The 17,857-nt window shown below is 35.8% G+C and overlaps 1 protein-coding gene across 1 annotated transcript; it reads left to right on the forward strand.

Annotated features, from left to right (window-relative positions):
* Positions 1 to 76: 76 nt before the first annotated feature.
* Positions 77 to 3,407, forward strand: LOC130469439 (ubiquitin-like-specific protease 1). Its single transcript, XM_056838761.1, has 7 exons — positions 77 to 322; positions 415 to 740; positions 820 to 999; positions 1,092 to 1,196; positions 2,743 to 2,812; positions 2,924 to 3,022; positions 3,124 to 3,407. The coding sequence occupies exons 2-7, from the start codon at positions 571 to 573 to the stop codon at positions 3,220 to 3,222; spliced, it is 723 nt and encodes a 240-aa protein (XP_056694739.1). The 5' UTR covers positions 77 to 322; positions 415 to 570; the 3' UTR covers positions 3,223 to 3,407.
* Positions 3,408 to 17,857: the final 14,450 nt, after the last annotated feature.

Genomic DNA, 17,857 nt, shown 5'->3' on the forward strand with positions numbered 1-17,857 from the left:
CTATTGAACTTTTCTAACATGTTACATTGTATTTGCGTTATTGTTCAAAATAAATAATAAGGAACCTGTCCCGTGCCATCTATACCTGAACATAGGCTCGGAGAAAGTCTTTGTTGCCTATGGTACCATATGTCCAGAGTTGCTCCTTGATCACCACAACGACGTCACGTCCGATAACGTGAAAGTGAGCGTTGATGAATTTGAGCCCGCGTACAAAGAAGCTCCCGTCCCCGTGCCTTCTCAATATATTAAGAAACTTGCTCAAGCTCATGGTACCTTCACTCAGTGGCCAAAACATTTGGTGTCGCTTACGAATGAGGAGGTAACTAACATATGCATGATAATTTGAAGTAGAACTATTATACCATGTATGCTCACTAATATGTATATCGTTATTTGAAAATCATACCTCAGGTAAACAAGCCTACAAGTAAAGAGCCTAAAGGGAAAGGGAACAAAGGGAAAGAGATAGTGGTTGGGGGAAGTGGAACAAAAGCGTCCAACACTAAATCAAAAACCTATTTCCTTGAAAATTATAAAGTGCAAAATTTGAGTGGTAAGTGCAATGTGATGAAAACTATGATGTTGGGATTAAAAGAAGGGGAGCACGTTAAGGTACATTGCACTAAAAGGACATTCAATATGGAAAAGGACTTTGAAATTAGTGTCACCGTTGAAGACACCGATCAACTTCTCTCGGGAGCATGGCTCAATATATCAATAATACAAGTTTTTGCTACGTGAGTTACCTAAATTCATATTTTGCCCCTAAATTTGATTTTTATGATTGTCTTAACGTTCTTACACTCTATATTATAGGGCTTTGAGTGAGTTGTGTTTTCACGATGATTGTCACCCCAATAGTATTGGATTCATGTGCCCGGAGATGATCTCGGCCACCATGTTAAAGTCCGATGCAGATCGAATTCTATTGTACATGACGAGGTCCATGAGTGCACTTAGTTCTAAGACATTCATCTTATGTCCATACTACGAAAAGTATGAAAATTACTTTGAACTTCGTTTTTAATTGATTGTTATAAATTTAACCTTTTTTTTTCTAACTACATACGTTTATTGTTTGTATGTAGGAGTCACTGGATGCTTTTAGTTCTTTGCTTGTCTAAACGTGAGGTCTACATATTTGATTCTCAACAGAAGAAGAGAAATTTGATGATTAAGGAGCCACTAAACAAGTAAGTAAAGTATGCATATGAAAATGCCATTTTTGCCAAAATTTTTGCCTTAGGTTCTTTAGTTCAAAGTTGGGTTCGAAAACATCATTTTTGCCTAAAAATGACCTAGGACGACCCAATTAGCCTTAAATGTGAAATAATAGATTGTAAAGGGACTTAGAAAGTTATAACTATGCATATGAGACGTGTAATAAGTTTGAAAACATTCCTTAGGTTCTTTGGTTCAAAGTTGGGTTCGAAAACATCATTTTTGCCTAAAAATGACCTAGGACGACCCAAATAGCCTTAAATGTGAAATAATAGATTGTAAAGGGCCTTAGAAAGTTATAACTATGCATATGAGACGTGTAATAAGTTTGAAAACATTCCTTAGGTTCTTTGGTTCAAAGTTGGGTTCGAAAACATCATTTTTGCCTAAAAATGACCTAGGACGACCCAAATAGCCTTAAATGTGAAATAATAGATTGTAAAGGGCCTTAGAAAGTTATAACTATGCATATGAGACGTGTAATAAGTTTGAAAACATTCCTTAGGTTCTTTGGTTCAAAGTTGGGTTCGAAAACATCATTTTTGCCTAAAAATGACCTAGGACGACCCAAATAGCCTTAAATGTGAAATAATAGATTGTAAAGGGCCTTACAAAGTTATAACTATTCATATGAGACGTGTAATAAGTTTGAAAACATTCCTTAGGTTCTTTGGTTCAAAGTTGGGTTCGAAAACATCATTTTTGCCTAAAAATGACCTAGGACGACCCAAATAGCCTTAAATGTGAAATAATAGATTGTAAAGGGCCTTACAAAGTTATAACTATGCATATGAGACGTGTAATAAGTTTGAAAACATTCCTTAGGTTCTTTGGTTCAAAGTTGGGTTCGAAAACATCATTTTTGCCTAAAAATGACCTAGGACGACCCAAATAGCCTTAAATGTGAAATAATAGATTGTAAAGGGCCTTAGAAAGTTATAACTATGCATATGAGACGTGTAATAAGTTTGAAAACATTCCTTAGGTTCTTTGGTTCAAAGTTGGGTTCGAAAACATCATTTTTGCCTAAAAATGACCTAGGACGACCCAAATAGCCTTAAATGTGAAATAATAGATTGTAAAGGGACTTAGGAAGTTATAACTATGCATATGAGACGTGTAATAAGTTTGAAAATATTCCTTAGGTTCTTTGGTTCAAAGTTGGGTTCGAAAACATCATTTTTGCCTAAAAATGACCTAGGACGACCCAATTAGCCTTAAATGTGAAATAATAGATTGTAAAGGGACTTAGGAAGTTATAACTATGCATATGAGACGTGTAATAAGTTTGAAAACATTCCTTAGGTTCTTTGGTTCAAAGTTGGGTTCGAAAACATCATTTTTGCCTAAAAATGACCTAGAACGTACGACCCAATTAGCCTTAAATGTGACTACTACGTATATAATTGCATTTACATGTGTAAACAAAGTATATAATTGCACTTACATGTAAAATATTCTTTGCATTTACATGTGTAAACAAAGTATATATAATTGCATATTTTATCGAATGTGTAGTGCTTTTCGGAGTTACAAGAGACTAGGTGGACAATCTAAGGGAACTAAATTAACATGGATTCCAGCACAGGTATATATATATATAATTAGTTTATTATTTACCTAAGAAATAAGTTTTTCAAAATTATAACATACAATGTGATAGAAATTTTACTTGTGTTATTTATTTTAATGCATTTAGTGTGCTCAACAACCGGGATCACTAGATTGTGGCTACTACGTCATGCGTTTTATGTACGACATAATAATGAATCATGGTAATAGTCAAGATCTTACTAAGGTATGTTCTCATAAACTACGTACTTTATATAATAAATTGAAGTACACAAAACTATTATATTGATCAATCGTTGATAAATTGAATTATTTACACTTTTTTAGGATTTTTCAAGAACATTGCCTTATTCAGCGGAGGAGATTAATGAGGTGAAAGATTTTTGGGCAGATTACTTCATGAACAATGTCGAATTTTTAGCTTAATTTGTAATATGAACTTGATCTCTAGCTAGCTACGTACCTTTGTTGTAATAATTTTATGTTTGTTGTAACATGTTGGTTGATCGATCTATGACGAATTTAATTGCCTTTTATTGGGAACGTTAATTACGTTGTAAACTTTTGTGACAGGTATTAATTATAAATGTATTCCCGGTATTGGGAATGAACCGTCTAATTTCAAAGACGATCATGTCGGAATTTCCAACTAAAATATTAAAAAACGAATATTTTTTTTTAAAAAAATAAGTCATTTGCAACGCACGTTAGCTCAATGTGCGAGGCAAATGACTTAATTTTTTGGCGCTAAAATTGTCATTTGCGTCGCACATTAAGCTATTGTGCGTGGCAAATGAATTTTTTTTTTTGCGCCTAAAAGTCATTTGCGTCGCACATTTATCTAATGTGCGTTGCAAATAACTTTTCAACATGGTGCCTGAAAAGTCATTTGCAACGCACATTAGCTAAATGTGCGACGCAAATGAACCTTATTTGCGTCGCACATTTAGCTAATGTGCGTTGCAAATGACTTTTCAGGCATCATGTTGAAAAGTTATTTGCGTCGCACGTTTGCTAATTGTGCGACGCAAATTTGTGCGACGCAAATGACTTTTAGTCATTTGCGTCGAGAGCTTTTGCCACGCACGATGTGCGACGCAAATATGCTTAAAAGTGCGATGCAAATGACCCTTTTTCCACTACACCGGGCGAAGGGGATGGATGTCTGAGCGGTTGAAAGTCACAATCCGAGTCTTTTTGGAGACTAAATTAAAGGAGGCTCTAAGCGCTAGTTTTTCCTAGTTTTCGTGGAGCTAGAAGGTTCTTTAAATTCTGTGGGTGGGGTGGCTACCGAGATAAAGGAAAAACTAAGAAATATGCAAATTAACAAAACAATCACCTTATTTTTATTGTTAAAGAATGCCAATGCCTTCTGAGCACAATTAAGGGCATGAAAAAATGCGTACAGTTGGTTCTTTGATATATCACGTGCTACTGGAGGAAGCAGGGGCAGGATTTTGTCAACACACAAAAGTCCATCCTTGTTGAAGAATTCGAATGGTTCTTCAACCATGATTGTGCTACTCTCTCTGCAACCCCAATTAATACCAAGGGTATTTTAGTATTTTACATGGCGTAATTACATAAATAATTAATGTAAATTAAATTATTGTAGTACTTCGTAATCATTGCAAAATCATCCCATAAAATAATTTGGTGATTTACCAAATTACTGTAGTCATTGCAAAATCATCCCATAAAATACATACAATCAACATACCCTAATGTTCCCTTAAAAAAAAACCTAAAAATTAACTTTTATATATTAATCTTCCCAAAATTTTAAAGAAGCTAATTACATTCATGTTTTGAAATATATCAACTTTTGTAATCGTAATGCAAGTGGACTCGAAGTTATTTACGTTTTTAGTTGCACCGTAGAAAAGTCAATTAATCATACCCAGGTGAATCTTTTTCGTTTCCATAGCCAACACTGAGAAGAGTTTGCAGAGATCCGAGCCTGCATTGAGAAGACATTAATTAAATAAATTAAAAGCTACGTAGTTAACGTACGGCAATGTTAACGGCAAATTAAAACCATAATCCCCAGCCAGAATAATATAATTAGCAATATATGTTAACGGTAAAAACCAAGATACATTAACTAAATAAAAGAGAGAATGATTAATATACTTGTGATCTATGATAGAGAAGCTCAGATCGTCGCCTACGATCATCTGATTGAAGAATCGGATGGCAGTTTCCCCATCTATGCCTATTTCATCCACTACCGTCGCAATCATCTTCTCAATGTCGATCATGATTAATTTAGCTAAATTCTCCCTCAAAATAAATGTTCTTATTTATGTAAAATAAAGTTTGTTAATTTAGGGTTTATATTCCTAATTATATACTGGGTTCTTTTATTATTTTTTTGTGTGAATAATGAGTCTTAGGGAGTTAGGGGTAATACAATTATATATAGTACTATACTATGTAGTATAAAAAGAAGTTTATCAAATATAAATCAAATTATATCTATTCTCATATATGAACGGCAAATATGTACTACAATTATATATGTACTCCTAAGTCTTAACACAATTCTATAAACTAACGTACTAATCCTCTAACCTCAACTAATTAATTAGGATACTAGTAGCTTTTTTTTTTTTTAAGGGAAGGATAGCAGTTGTAGTATATTAGAATTCTAATTAATTCTATCTTAACAAAGTTAATTCCTAATCTACGTGGCACCTAATTAATTATATACGTGGAAATCGATTTTTTTAATTCAAAAATAAATTAGAAATCTTATTTTTATTTTTCATTGGTCGAAATTGTTAGCTAAATAAGTAATTGGAACGACTTAACTGGATATTGCGTAATACGAACTGAAACAATTGTCGTGCCGTGGCCGGACCACTGCTCTAAAAGACAATTCCGCGCTACCTCCGATGCAGTAGAACGCTTGCGGTTGCCCTCCAGGGTTTACACGACACCGAGAATTATGTGCACTCACAATCCCCGATTGGAGACCAAAATATTTGCCCAGAAAGAGAGGAATTTGTGAGAGAGATTGATTGTAAGTTTCTGTATATTTTTGTGGAAATGAACGATGAATTTATAGTGAGGCTTTTGGGAAGCTGTAACAGCAAAAAACGGCTAGTGGAGAAGTTACGGGAGTAATGGGGAACTGCAACAGTCATAAAACGGCTAGTGGGGAGTAAAGACGTGATTAATGGAGCAGTTTCCAAAGTTAGTGGGTTGATTAAGTCTTCTGACTTAATCAAACCGCCCTTGACCAAAAAGAATAACCCGGCCCACAAAACCCACCCCACGCCCGCGAACCGCATTCGCCAAGTACCAAGTACCAAGGCCCAAGGCCCAAGGCCCACGGCCCCTCGCCCGAATAACCCTCCAATGCTCCTGGAAATTTGGAGTAATGCAATCCCCAATCCATGGTACCCCTTAGGTACCTAAGCAATCGCCTTAACGCACCCCAATGCTCATTGCTTGGGTTATGGGTGTACCTGCTCAATCTACTTACAGAATAGGCAATGTCAGGTCTAGTATAGTTCATGAGAAACATAACACTACCAATAATTTTAGCATACTCAGATTGACAAACAGGATCACCTTTGTTTTTCTTTAAATGAATGCTTATATCATAAGGGGTCTTGATTGGATCGACATAAAATGAATCAAACTTTTTAAGAAGCTTTTCAACATAGTGAGCTTGGCTGAGACAAATGCCATTTGGAGTTCTAATAATTTTCACTCCCAAAATCACATCTGCCTCACCCATATCTTTCATTTCAAATTTTGAACTCAAGAATTCTTTTGTTTCATTCACTCGATCCAAATCAGTGCCAAAAATTAGCATGTCATCCACATAAAGACAAATAATCACACAACCAGAAGAATCATGTTTATAATAAACGCAAGAATCACCTTCATTTACATGATAGCCATTACTAGTCATCGTCTTGTCAAACTTGTCATGCCATTGCTTAGGCGCTTGCTTAAGCCCATACAATGACTTGACCAGTTTACAAACTTTGTTTTCTTGACCTGGAACAACAAAACCTTCAGGTTGAACCATATAAATCTCTTCATCTAAATCACCATTTAAAAATGCAGTTTTCACATCCATTTGATGCACAACAAGATCATGAATGCATGCAAGAGCAATTAAGGTTCTAATGGTTGCAATCTTAGTTACAGGAGAGTATGTATCAAAATAATCAATGCCATGTTTTTGAGTAAAACCCCTTACCACAATCCTGGCCTTATATTTATCAATGGACCCACATGATTTCAACTTTTTCCTAAAAATCCACTTACAGGTGATGGGTTTACAACCTCTAGGCAGATCAACCAATTCCCAAGTATTATTACTTAGGATTGACTGAAGTTCGCTATCAATGGCCTCTTTCCAGAAAACTGCATCAACCGACCTCATTGCCTCTTCATAGGTTCTAGGGTCGTCTTCTAGGATAAATACATACACAAAATCATCAGTAATCAAGAAAGGTTCAGTTAGGAAAGCAGTAACAAAATCATCACCATAACTTGTTTCCTTTCTTGCCCTTTTGCTTCTCCTTGGTTCTAAATCAGACTCATTATTAGTAGTGGAACAAGGAGCAATGGGTAAAGCATTAGAGGTGCTAGAGGATGGTACATCATTACTAATGCAAGAGATCTTTAAAGGAAAAGTGTTTTCAAAAGACTCAGCATCTCTTGCTTCAATAATGTTACCACTTGCATAAGAGTTGTTAGCACCTTTAACTAAAAAACGATAAGCAGAACTTTGATAAGCATAACCAATAAAGATAGAATCAACCGTTTTGGGACCAATCTTGTCTCTTTTGAAACTAGGTAAGGCAACCTTTGCTAAGCACCCCCACACTTTCAAGTATTTCAGGCTTGGTGCTCGACCTTTCCATAGCTCATATGGGGTCTTGTCCAGCTTCTTGTGGGGCACCCTGTTCAAAACATGACAAGCAGAAAGAATAGCTTCCCCCTACATATTATCAGGAAGCCCAGAACTAATAAGCATTGAATTCATCATATTTTTTAAAGTTCTATTTTTCCTTTCAGCAATCCCGTTTTGTTCGGGTGTGTAAGGAGCTGTTGTTTCGTGAACTATACCATTCTGTTCACAAAACGCCTTAAGAGTGTTAGGGTCATACTCACCCCCCCTATCACTCCTAAGTCTCTTGATTTTCCTGTCTAGCTGGTTTTCAACTTCAGCCTTGTACTTGAGGAACATCTCCTCAGCCTCATCCTTAGACCTGAGAAGATAAACCATGGTGAATCTAGAGCAGTCATCAACAAAAGTAATGTAGTATCTTTTACCGCCCCTGCTTTCATAGTTTTTAAAATCCCCCAAGTCACTATGAACAAGTTCTAGTACTTCTGTCTGTCTATCTATTGATTTAAAGGGTTTCTTTGCAAATTTTGCTTCAACACATACTTCACATTTTGCAAAATCAGTTTTAGAAAAGCTTGGAATCATGTTCATTTGTTTGAGTCTTTTAATTGAAGCAATATTAACATGACCCAATCTAGCATGCCATAAATCAATAGACTCAGCAATATAAGCAGAAGAAGTACTAGCTTTCTTATTCATAATTTCAATGGAAACATCAAGAGTAAACAACCCCCCATTACAAAAACCCTTTCCCACAAATTCCCCATTGTGAGTAATAACTAGCCTATCAGAATCAAAGGACAACTTCAAACCAGCTTTCATAAGTAAACTACCGGAAATTAAATTCCTACGCATTTCTGGGACATGCAAAACATTAGTTAAAGTGAGTGTTTTTCCAGAAGTGAGAGTGAGAACGGTCTTCCCTTTGCCTTGAACAGTTGCAGAAGCAGAGTTACCCATGAATACATTTTCACCATCAGTCTTCTCGTAGGAAGTGAACATTTCTTTGTTGGTGCAATTGTGCCTGGTTGCTCCTGTATCAACTATCCACTCAGCAACATCACCTGCCAGATTAGCTTCTGAAACAACAGCAATAAAATTGTTAGGATCAGCAACTGCTTCAACAAGGTGAGCTTGACTCTGATCTGGCTTCTTCTTGACCCTGCAATCCCTGGACTTGTGACCAGCCTTCCCACATTCGAAACAGTTACCCTTAAACTTATACTTCTGAATTTTCCCTTGAGGCTTGAACTGACTGCCCTTCCCCTTAAACTTATCAGAATAGAAATTGCCCCTAGGTTCAACCAGATTAGCTTTAGCAGACCCAGAAAATACAAATTGACCCTTATCCTTAATACGGTTCTCCTCCTCAATTTTTAGGTGACCTACGAGTTCCTCTAGGGTAAGGTCTTTCTTCTTATGCATTAACTGGTTTCTAAAGTCTTTCCATGAGGGTGGCAGTTTCTCAATTAAAACAATAGCAAGAGTTATATCACATATACTCAAACCCTCGGCAGCCATAGCAATACAGATATTCTCATATGCATGAATCTGATCAATAATAGGTTTATCATCTTCAACTTGAAAACCTAACCATTTACTAACACAATAACGTTTCGTACCGGCATCATCAGTTCCATACTTTTTCTCTAAACCATCCCAAATATCCCTAGCATGATTATAGCCCATGTAAATGTCAAGCAAAACATTCGACATATGATGCAACAGCATTCCCTTACAGGTTCTATCATCCTTAGCAAACTTAACCTCAAAATCATGCAATTCATCATCATTAACAGGTTTCAGAACATCAGAAATAACATACGCAACATCAATTTGCTCCAAATAAAATCTCATCCTAACAGCCCAACGTTTATAGTTTTTCCCATCAAGAGGTTCCAATTTCGACATATCAGGAATAAGAAATTTCGACATATTCATAGCCATAACAGAATATTGTCTTTTAGATTGTTAGCTAAATAAGTAATTGGAACGACTTAACTGGATATTGCGTAATACGAACTGAAACAATTGTCGTGCCGTGGCCGGACCACTGCTCTAAAAGACAATTCCGCGCTACCTCCGATGCAGTAGAACGCTTGCGGTTGCCCTCCAGGGTTTACACGACACCGAGAATTATGTGCACTCACAATCCCCGATTGGAGACCAGAATATTTGCCCAGAAAGAGAGGAATTTGTGAGAGAGATTGATTGTAAGTTTCTGTATATTTTTGTGGAAATGAACGATGAATTTATAGTGAGGCTTTTGGGAAGCTGTAACAGCAAAAAACGGCTAGTGGAGAAGTTACGGGAGTAATGGGGAACTGCAACAGTCATAAAACGGCTAGTGGGGAGTAATGACGTGATTAATGGAGCAGTTTCCAAAGTTAGTGGGTTGATTAAGTCTTCTGACTTAATCAAACCGCCCTTGACCAAAAAGAATAACCCGGCCCACAAAACCCACCCCACGCCCGCGAACCGCATTCGCCAAGTACCAAGTACCAAGTACCAAGTACCAAGTACCAAGTACCAAGTACCAAGTACCAAGGCCCAAGTACCAAGGGCCTTGCCCGAGCCCGACCCGGCCCGGCGCGCGCGCGCGCGTGTGTGTTGTGACCACCCATGCCACTCACATGCTTTCTTAAACAAATGTTTCCCTCAAACCCCCAAATATAAACATTGAATATGGTTTGTGTTTTTCCCATGTGGGACTTTTCATATTCCCACATTTTCCCACTCATTTTCTTTTGTTGTCTCACTAGGATTTCCAACAGAAATCATTAGTAATCCTAGGTGACGCTCTAATATTTCAGCAAATATGCCTCATTTATATATTAGATATATTAGATTAGAATTTTCGTAGCTCGATCATACTTCAGTGGTCATAATTAAACTAACCACCGAAATTGAGGGCCCCAGTTGTTTGCTGACCACAAGTAATACCACGTGTGTAATAGCAAGAATTGTTTTCTGAAATTTCGTGAATAGTTTTCTAATATTACGAAAATTGTTTTCTAAAAATTGAGAAAATCAGAATATATTTTCTGAAAATATATTTTCTGCGGTAACTTTAAGTTTTCAAGTATCTCTATTATATAAGCCAACCGCTGAGGGCTTTTTAGTAACATCACTATTCGTGTACGTCCCCCAAGTAATATACAGAAACACACTTCACAGTTTTACTGTTTAATCTAACTTGCAAACCTAATTTGACTGCCATAATAAAACACCCAAAATGGTGAGTAGGGGCCATTAGTTGTACAATTGAATGCAATACCTAAATTAGGATTGATTGAGCATTTAAATCAGGAAATGAAATAAACATTAGGAAAGGAAATATTACAAATTATTACAGCTTATTCTAATTTCCAAATTAAAACAAATTTACATAGTAAACCAAAAACAGTCTAAAAAAATCTCCAAAGTTTGCAAAAAAAAATTCTCCAAAAACCAGAAGCGGAAAAAAACGTTCTACCGCACTGATTCTCAGAAGAAGAAAAATCATTCGCAAAGTTTGATTCTCAGAAGAGCCACATCACGATCCTTGAAGTCGCTCCCATACAAGAAAGTATATTTTTCTCACGAATTCTTGCAAGAAAATAAAAATAGAAATTCACACTTTTAATAGAGATTTGTAAAGTTTAATGCATAACCAACAACAACATAACTTAAATAATTAAACATTTAACAAATTCATGAACTTTTAATGTAACTACTTCAAGGATAGGGCTATTAAAATCTGTTTATGCATAAAAATACATGGAATTATAGTATGCATAACAATAATTCGTGAATTTTTATGCATAAACAAATGTTCTTTTTAAAGATTGTTGCTATGTAAATTAAATCGATCTAACTTATATAATTTCGTTAATTTATTTTGCAGATTTGAAAATATAAGGTATGTAAGTTTCACGCCTTTATGAATTTTAAATAATTATTTCACATTTTAATTCATGCTTTTAATTAAATAATCTCTTACATTTTTAAATCTCTAATTGCAGATTTCAAAATACGAGCTTTCAGCAACTCGATTCAGTCGATACTGAGGGACTCTAAGGGAGATATTCAGAACGATGAGATTGTGTCAAAGACTAGGAAGTTGTCAAGCGTCAAGGTTTTACTCAACGGCCTGGGCTTTACTGTACTGGTGACTATGTTGAAGCTTCCTTTGTTTGTTAAAATTATCTAATCTTAAAGTTGTGTTTTTTTTGTTTAGATTGGACTTCTCTTTATTTGAATATTGGCCGATTTGAATATTTGATTCTTCGAAAATGTTACTCCGTATTTGGAAATAATTTTGACATTTCAGTTCATAAAAATGTTAGTGTAAATCCTATAATGTTAGTTATGTGTTCCAAATCAATTGAGCAGAAAACATGTGATTAGCTAAGTTCATTGTGTGAAAAAAAGAAAAGTGAAACACATTATTTATATGCTAATTTTTCTTAACTTTAGTACTACAATTTAGAATTTTCGTCATATAATACGTGTATTACATTGTTTGACTATGTAAATGTTTTTCTTACCTAGAGATTATTACATCTAATTTTTATTCATATGAACTTTTTGAACAATTTTTCTTTTCTTTTTTTTTTTTGGTGAAAGAGAGGGGAGGACCCCTAACAAATAAACAAAACACACAGGAAAATAAAACGAACTAAGTCAAAATGAAAGCAACAAAAAGAAGCAAAAAACAAGCTACACTACTAGCCGACTACCGCAGCAAGACTTAGTCCCTATGAACCGGAACCAACCTAGCCCGGGTTACTCCGCTCAAGTCCTCCAATAAAACAGCATGAAGGCCCACCGGGACCGCCTCAAAGATCACCACCTTCGGAGTCATGTCCACTCCAAAGTTTGCCAACCAATCCACCGCTCGGTTGGCTTCTCTATAGCAATGACTTATAGTAACCTCCCATTCCTGTCTTCGGATAAGAGATCTACATTTTCTAATGATGTGTATGTATGGAGAGTTTTTTGGGATGCGCTCCACCAACAAACGAACGACCACCTCCGAGTCCACCGACAATTGCACTTTGCGATGGCCCCCATTCAACTCAGCTTTGGTGCAACGGCCAGCCCGCGCAAGACCCCTAACAACTCAGCTTTGGTGCACGAACAACTCCCACAGTTGATCGCGAAGGTCACATGAATCTCCCCCCGGGTTCCCTTTTGCGGCCCCATCCGTGTTTAGTTTGACCCACCCCTCGCGAGCTGAGGGTGCATCCACCTTACAAACACTTCCTCCCTGCCTCTCTTTCTGTTGCTCCCACATAGCACACTCCTGGCCCGAGCTCTAATAATCTCTCCCACCCTCGCATAAATGAATGCAGCCTTGTCTAATGGTATGTTCGCATCTCTTTCGAAACACATTTTGTTCCTCCAACGCCATATCCACCAAAGAGTTGTAGCAAAGACTATGGCACTGTCCTCATTCGACCTCTCTCCCTCACTGTCTATGTTCGCGAGTAGCCAATCCGGAAAAGGGGTTACCGATTCAATCCTAGCATCATTCCACCCTAACTTTCGCCACACCATGCGAGCCATCGGGCATCTCCTAACAATATGTTCAGAGTCTTCAACTTCCCCACACACTTTGCACCTGGGATCGTTGGCTATTTTCCGGACAAACCTATTTGCGTTAGTCATTAGTCTGTCTTGAATTACAAGCCATAAAAACATACGAACCCTCACTTGTTGGATACTCGGACTATTGTTATCACGTAAGAGTTGCATAGCTGATTGAATGGTAAAACCTCCATTTGTCGACCCGTTCCAGTAAACCTCATCGACTACCTCATCGTCTTCAACTAGCTCATCGTCTTCAACTAGCTCGTGTGAAGCTATTACGCCCAACACATCAACAGACAGACCATCCGCAAACCGTTCATACTTCCAGCCATTATTAACGTCCCACATCTCCTGAACCGTAGCATCTCGGATAGCCATGTCAGGGGGTGGGTCGGCTAAGGAGATCAAAGGCTCATTTGTTGCCCAACGATGCAGCCAAAATCGAGTCTTTTTACCGTTACCCACAGCTGAGCTCACTCCTTTCTTGAGGATGTCTACACTGTTCAGCACGCCCCTCAAAGCATTCGAAGTATTCGCTCGATCAACGAACATATCTACCTCACACGCCCATTACAGTATTTGCTACGAAGCACACCATTTTTCTAACATATTATTTATTGTGATTAGTTGTTAAAAATACAATTTTTAGTTTTTATATAATCTCGCACCAGTCCGGATCCTCTAGAATTTTAATAAAACTCTACAAGGTAGAGTTGTATTTAAAGCATACATTTTAAAACCAATGGCTCATATTGATGAGAAAAAATAAGAGAAATTTTGGAAAGATAATATATGAACCATTGATTTTTCATTCAATGGTTGAGATGTTCAAATTCTACCTTGTAGATTTATTTTAGAACTCTAAAGGATCCAAAACTATCTCGCACACATAGCGTGCATATAAGACTAGTTAAGATTAAATGAAGGGAAAGAAAGAGGGAGGAAAAGAAGGAAAGTCATGGAAATTTAGGAACATAAATGAAGATATGGGTCAGACTAACGGAATTTTGACGTAATCTGTTTAATGGTAGAAAAATAAAAGTTTTAATATGTTTTTTAAGAATTTAAAATACAATTTTTATTTTTAATAGGTGGTCAAAAAGAAATCGAGTTATTTGTAAGGTTGTAAAAGTGATAAAATTTTAATACTAAAAGTTCCCATTGCCCTTGTACATGCAATACACGTTCACTTTATTTTAATTTTCAGTGTGGTTTTAAAAAGGTAATAAATTGGTTTAAAATGAAAGAAATTGGTTTAAAATCAAATAAATTAAATATAGTACGGTTATGAAATATTATGTGGATGCCCATTATACCCATAATATCTTTCTGGAATATTCTAGATCTAAGGTTTATTGTTCTCCAAAAAAAACCCTATTATATTGTATGTATATATACCCTATTGTTCATGGAATAAAACATACCATTATTCTCTCCCAATTTCTCCTCTCTTTCTCTCTATTTATAACACGTTATCAGCACCAAACCCTAGGTGACTGAGCTAACTAGAAATAAAAAATCATCTACCATTGAGGTAAGTATTATCACTTTTCTTGTTATCAAATTGACGACTATTTTTATTTGCTGGATTTGATTAATTAAGGAACAACAAGAACTTTTAATTGTGTTTTAAGTGTTTTAATTAATTTTCCGCAAGATGAGTTGGAGACTCATGCAGTTATGTTTTCCGTTTACCGCAATTGAGTAGATGCACAACTAATTTGCCGCATGTTTGTCTCTGTTCCTCACCACATACTTTTGTTTATGACTAGTAAAGGGCACGTGCTTTGCACGTGTCTTCTATATAGTTGTAATTATAGAATACTTGATACATGGTAATGTTCATATTATTACTTGGGAACAAAAGAATTATAAATCACATAATATAGTAGTATTCCTTATATCAACATATTAAGCTACGTATTGCATACAATAACAGGACTCCGAATAAAATAACTTCCATCAGACCAAACCAGTGATGCAGAGACCTGATACCTACTTGCTAAGTAACACTCACATCAAAGTACTTTTGTTCTTCAATGATGTAAACGAAAGTGTTTTAGGATCACCGCCACCTTTATTTTTTCACCTGATTCGACTTTTTCTATGTATGTGGAATTAGCAACCCCTACATTAGTCATAGTTAACGTTGTTTGGTGATAAACTCTTTTTCGGACAGGAGAACTCTTATTGCCTGGTATTAGACTGATTTGCTCTTTGGTATAACCCAGCTTGCATAGAAATGTCTAATCATCTTCACTTGTTTCATAAACAAGTTTAGGATTTACAGCCTCTACAGGATCTATAAGCAAATTCTGCATCTGGGTTCTTCAAACTTCTCATAGGACGTGCTATGAATTAATATGAACCAAATTGTTTGGTGAGTATGTACCTATTCCTTATTTTGTCTCCAAAAGTACCAAACAACCTTGGATCTACCCACTGCACAAAGAAGGAAGTATATACTCGTAAAATTCCATAATAAAAAATAACACACTTGTAGGTGCCTATGAGTTCTATCTTTTATCACCAACCGGTACTTGCAAACTATGCATCTATCTTAACATTTTGGGAAGATAAAATTGACAGTTGGAAACTTGGTAGATGTACTTTTCTTATGCGTAAGAGCACCAGATTGTCACTATCTCATGCTATCCATCATCCGGGAATCCTTCTAAACAAGCGCTTGCTTGTCTTATGTAATAGAGATTCACAAATATGTTAATTGATTTCGCAAGCCAGTATATTTGAACAGAGAAGCATTAAAAGCAAGATAGCAGCAAAGTTGACAGACAAACATAATTTCTATCCTTGGCAAACCTATGGATCAAGAGGACGTCATTGAAAAGCTTCCTGATGAATTTGAAAGTGATATGCTCCCATTTCTGTTATTAATGCAAACAATGGACCTAATACCTCAAATCGCCAAGGTCACACACCATTTCATGAAATAGGCAGCCAAAAACAAGTCTATCACATTGACTGCAAACTACGGAATGCTTTCAAATAGCCGACAGATTTCACACACATAAACCTAAATGAACCTTGAATAGGCAAGTTTAGTCAACAAAAACCTAAAACCATAACCCCAAATCAATGAACTTGGATAAACTAACAACATCAAACAGATAATCATGATCATTGACTACATCTTTGCTCACCCATATATATGAAAACTTCTAAAACCAAAAGGCAATTAAATCAATGATGATCAACAACTTATCAAATGGGATTAAACAAAAAAAATGACAATCAAACACCAAATATGCAAAAAAAAAAAAAAAGTATTTCAATTGAAAAAGAATAGAAGAGAAGAGGAAAGAAGTTCAAGGGTTATTACTCCATCTTGAACAGACACAACATCAACATTTCCACCATCAGAAAAAAAAAAATTGAATCATCTCAATTGAAGAACAACACCCCATGCATCCATCTATAGTAATTACTGAAATTGCTAGAGCTCCACCGAGTCCTTTCCTTCCTCTGCTATACACCGTATGTCTATATTGATATTGAAGAATATTGGGGAAATGAATCACCGAAAATCAAATTACTAAATCAAAATCATCAAACACAAATTAAAGTACCAAAACCATATCAAAAACCTAACCTTAGATCTGAAAAGCATGTCAAATTCGATAATTTCAATTAAACCAAACTATAATGTAACTTAAAAAATTTGAATTACAGAAATTAAAAAAACGAACCTGAATCAGAAAAGATTAACGAAGTAGTTTCAACGGAGGAGAGAGAAAAGGGAAGTTAGTGAAGTTGACGCCGACTCGCCGAATAGTTATCGCAGAGAACGCGATGGAAAATAAATAGGTAATTAAACCTGTAATAAATTGTTATGAGGAGGGGTAAAATTGGAAGATAAAATTACGCGAAACTTTCAGCCTTGATCGGCTTTTTTATATAGGTAAGGATTATGTTACTCCGTATTATTTATCTCATGGCAAAAGTTTAAAGATTTTTGTTTGATTAATGCACGTTACTTTGTTTATCTTTGTTCCAATTTTTCTTCCAAAGTTTATGGATTATGCCGCACTATACATGACTAATACTATTAAATTGGATAAAGTGAGATGACTAGAGTCATTGTGATCCTCTAATTGTGAATTTGGTTGAGGGACTCAATATAATATTACTGCAATTGTATTATTTTTGTCGCATTATTCGTGCTAATTATTCGTATGTCAGTTCGTGCAAATTATTTCAGCACACGTATGATTAATTAAGAAACATATAAATTAATTATTTGTATTTACATTGCTTTTGTTTTGTTTTAACTAGTCAAGTATTATACGGTATATCGCATGATTTGGTTAAACATAATTTTTTTTTAATTAGTTTATTGTTGTAAATGTTCCCTAATTTTCAATATTTTGTATATTGAGGTATGTCGAATCTTAGAAAACTTGAATTTGCGGCTCTTGATATTAAAACTATTTGTCTTGGTGGTAGATAATTAAATTCAGCTAGATACAAAAGACACTAGGGTCTTAAAGTTGAGTATTTTACTGTAAAACATCCACAAATCCTTTGTAATAATCTAAAGGAGAGGTATGACCACCAGAAAACTGTAACATTACCTAAAGTTTGATATGACTG

The sequence above is a fragment of the Spinacia oleracea genome, chromosome 3 (assembly GCF_020520425.1).
Source record: "Spinacia oleracea cultivar Varoflay chromosome 3, BTI_SOV_V1, whole genome shotgun sequence".
Lineage (NCBI taxonomy): Eukaryota > Viridiplantae > Streptophyta > Magnoliopsida > Caryophyllales > Amaranthaceae > Spinacia > Spinacia oleracea.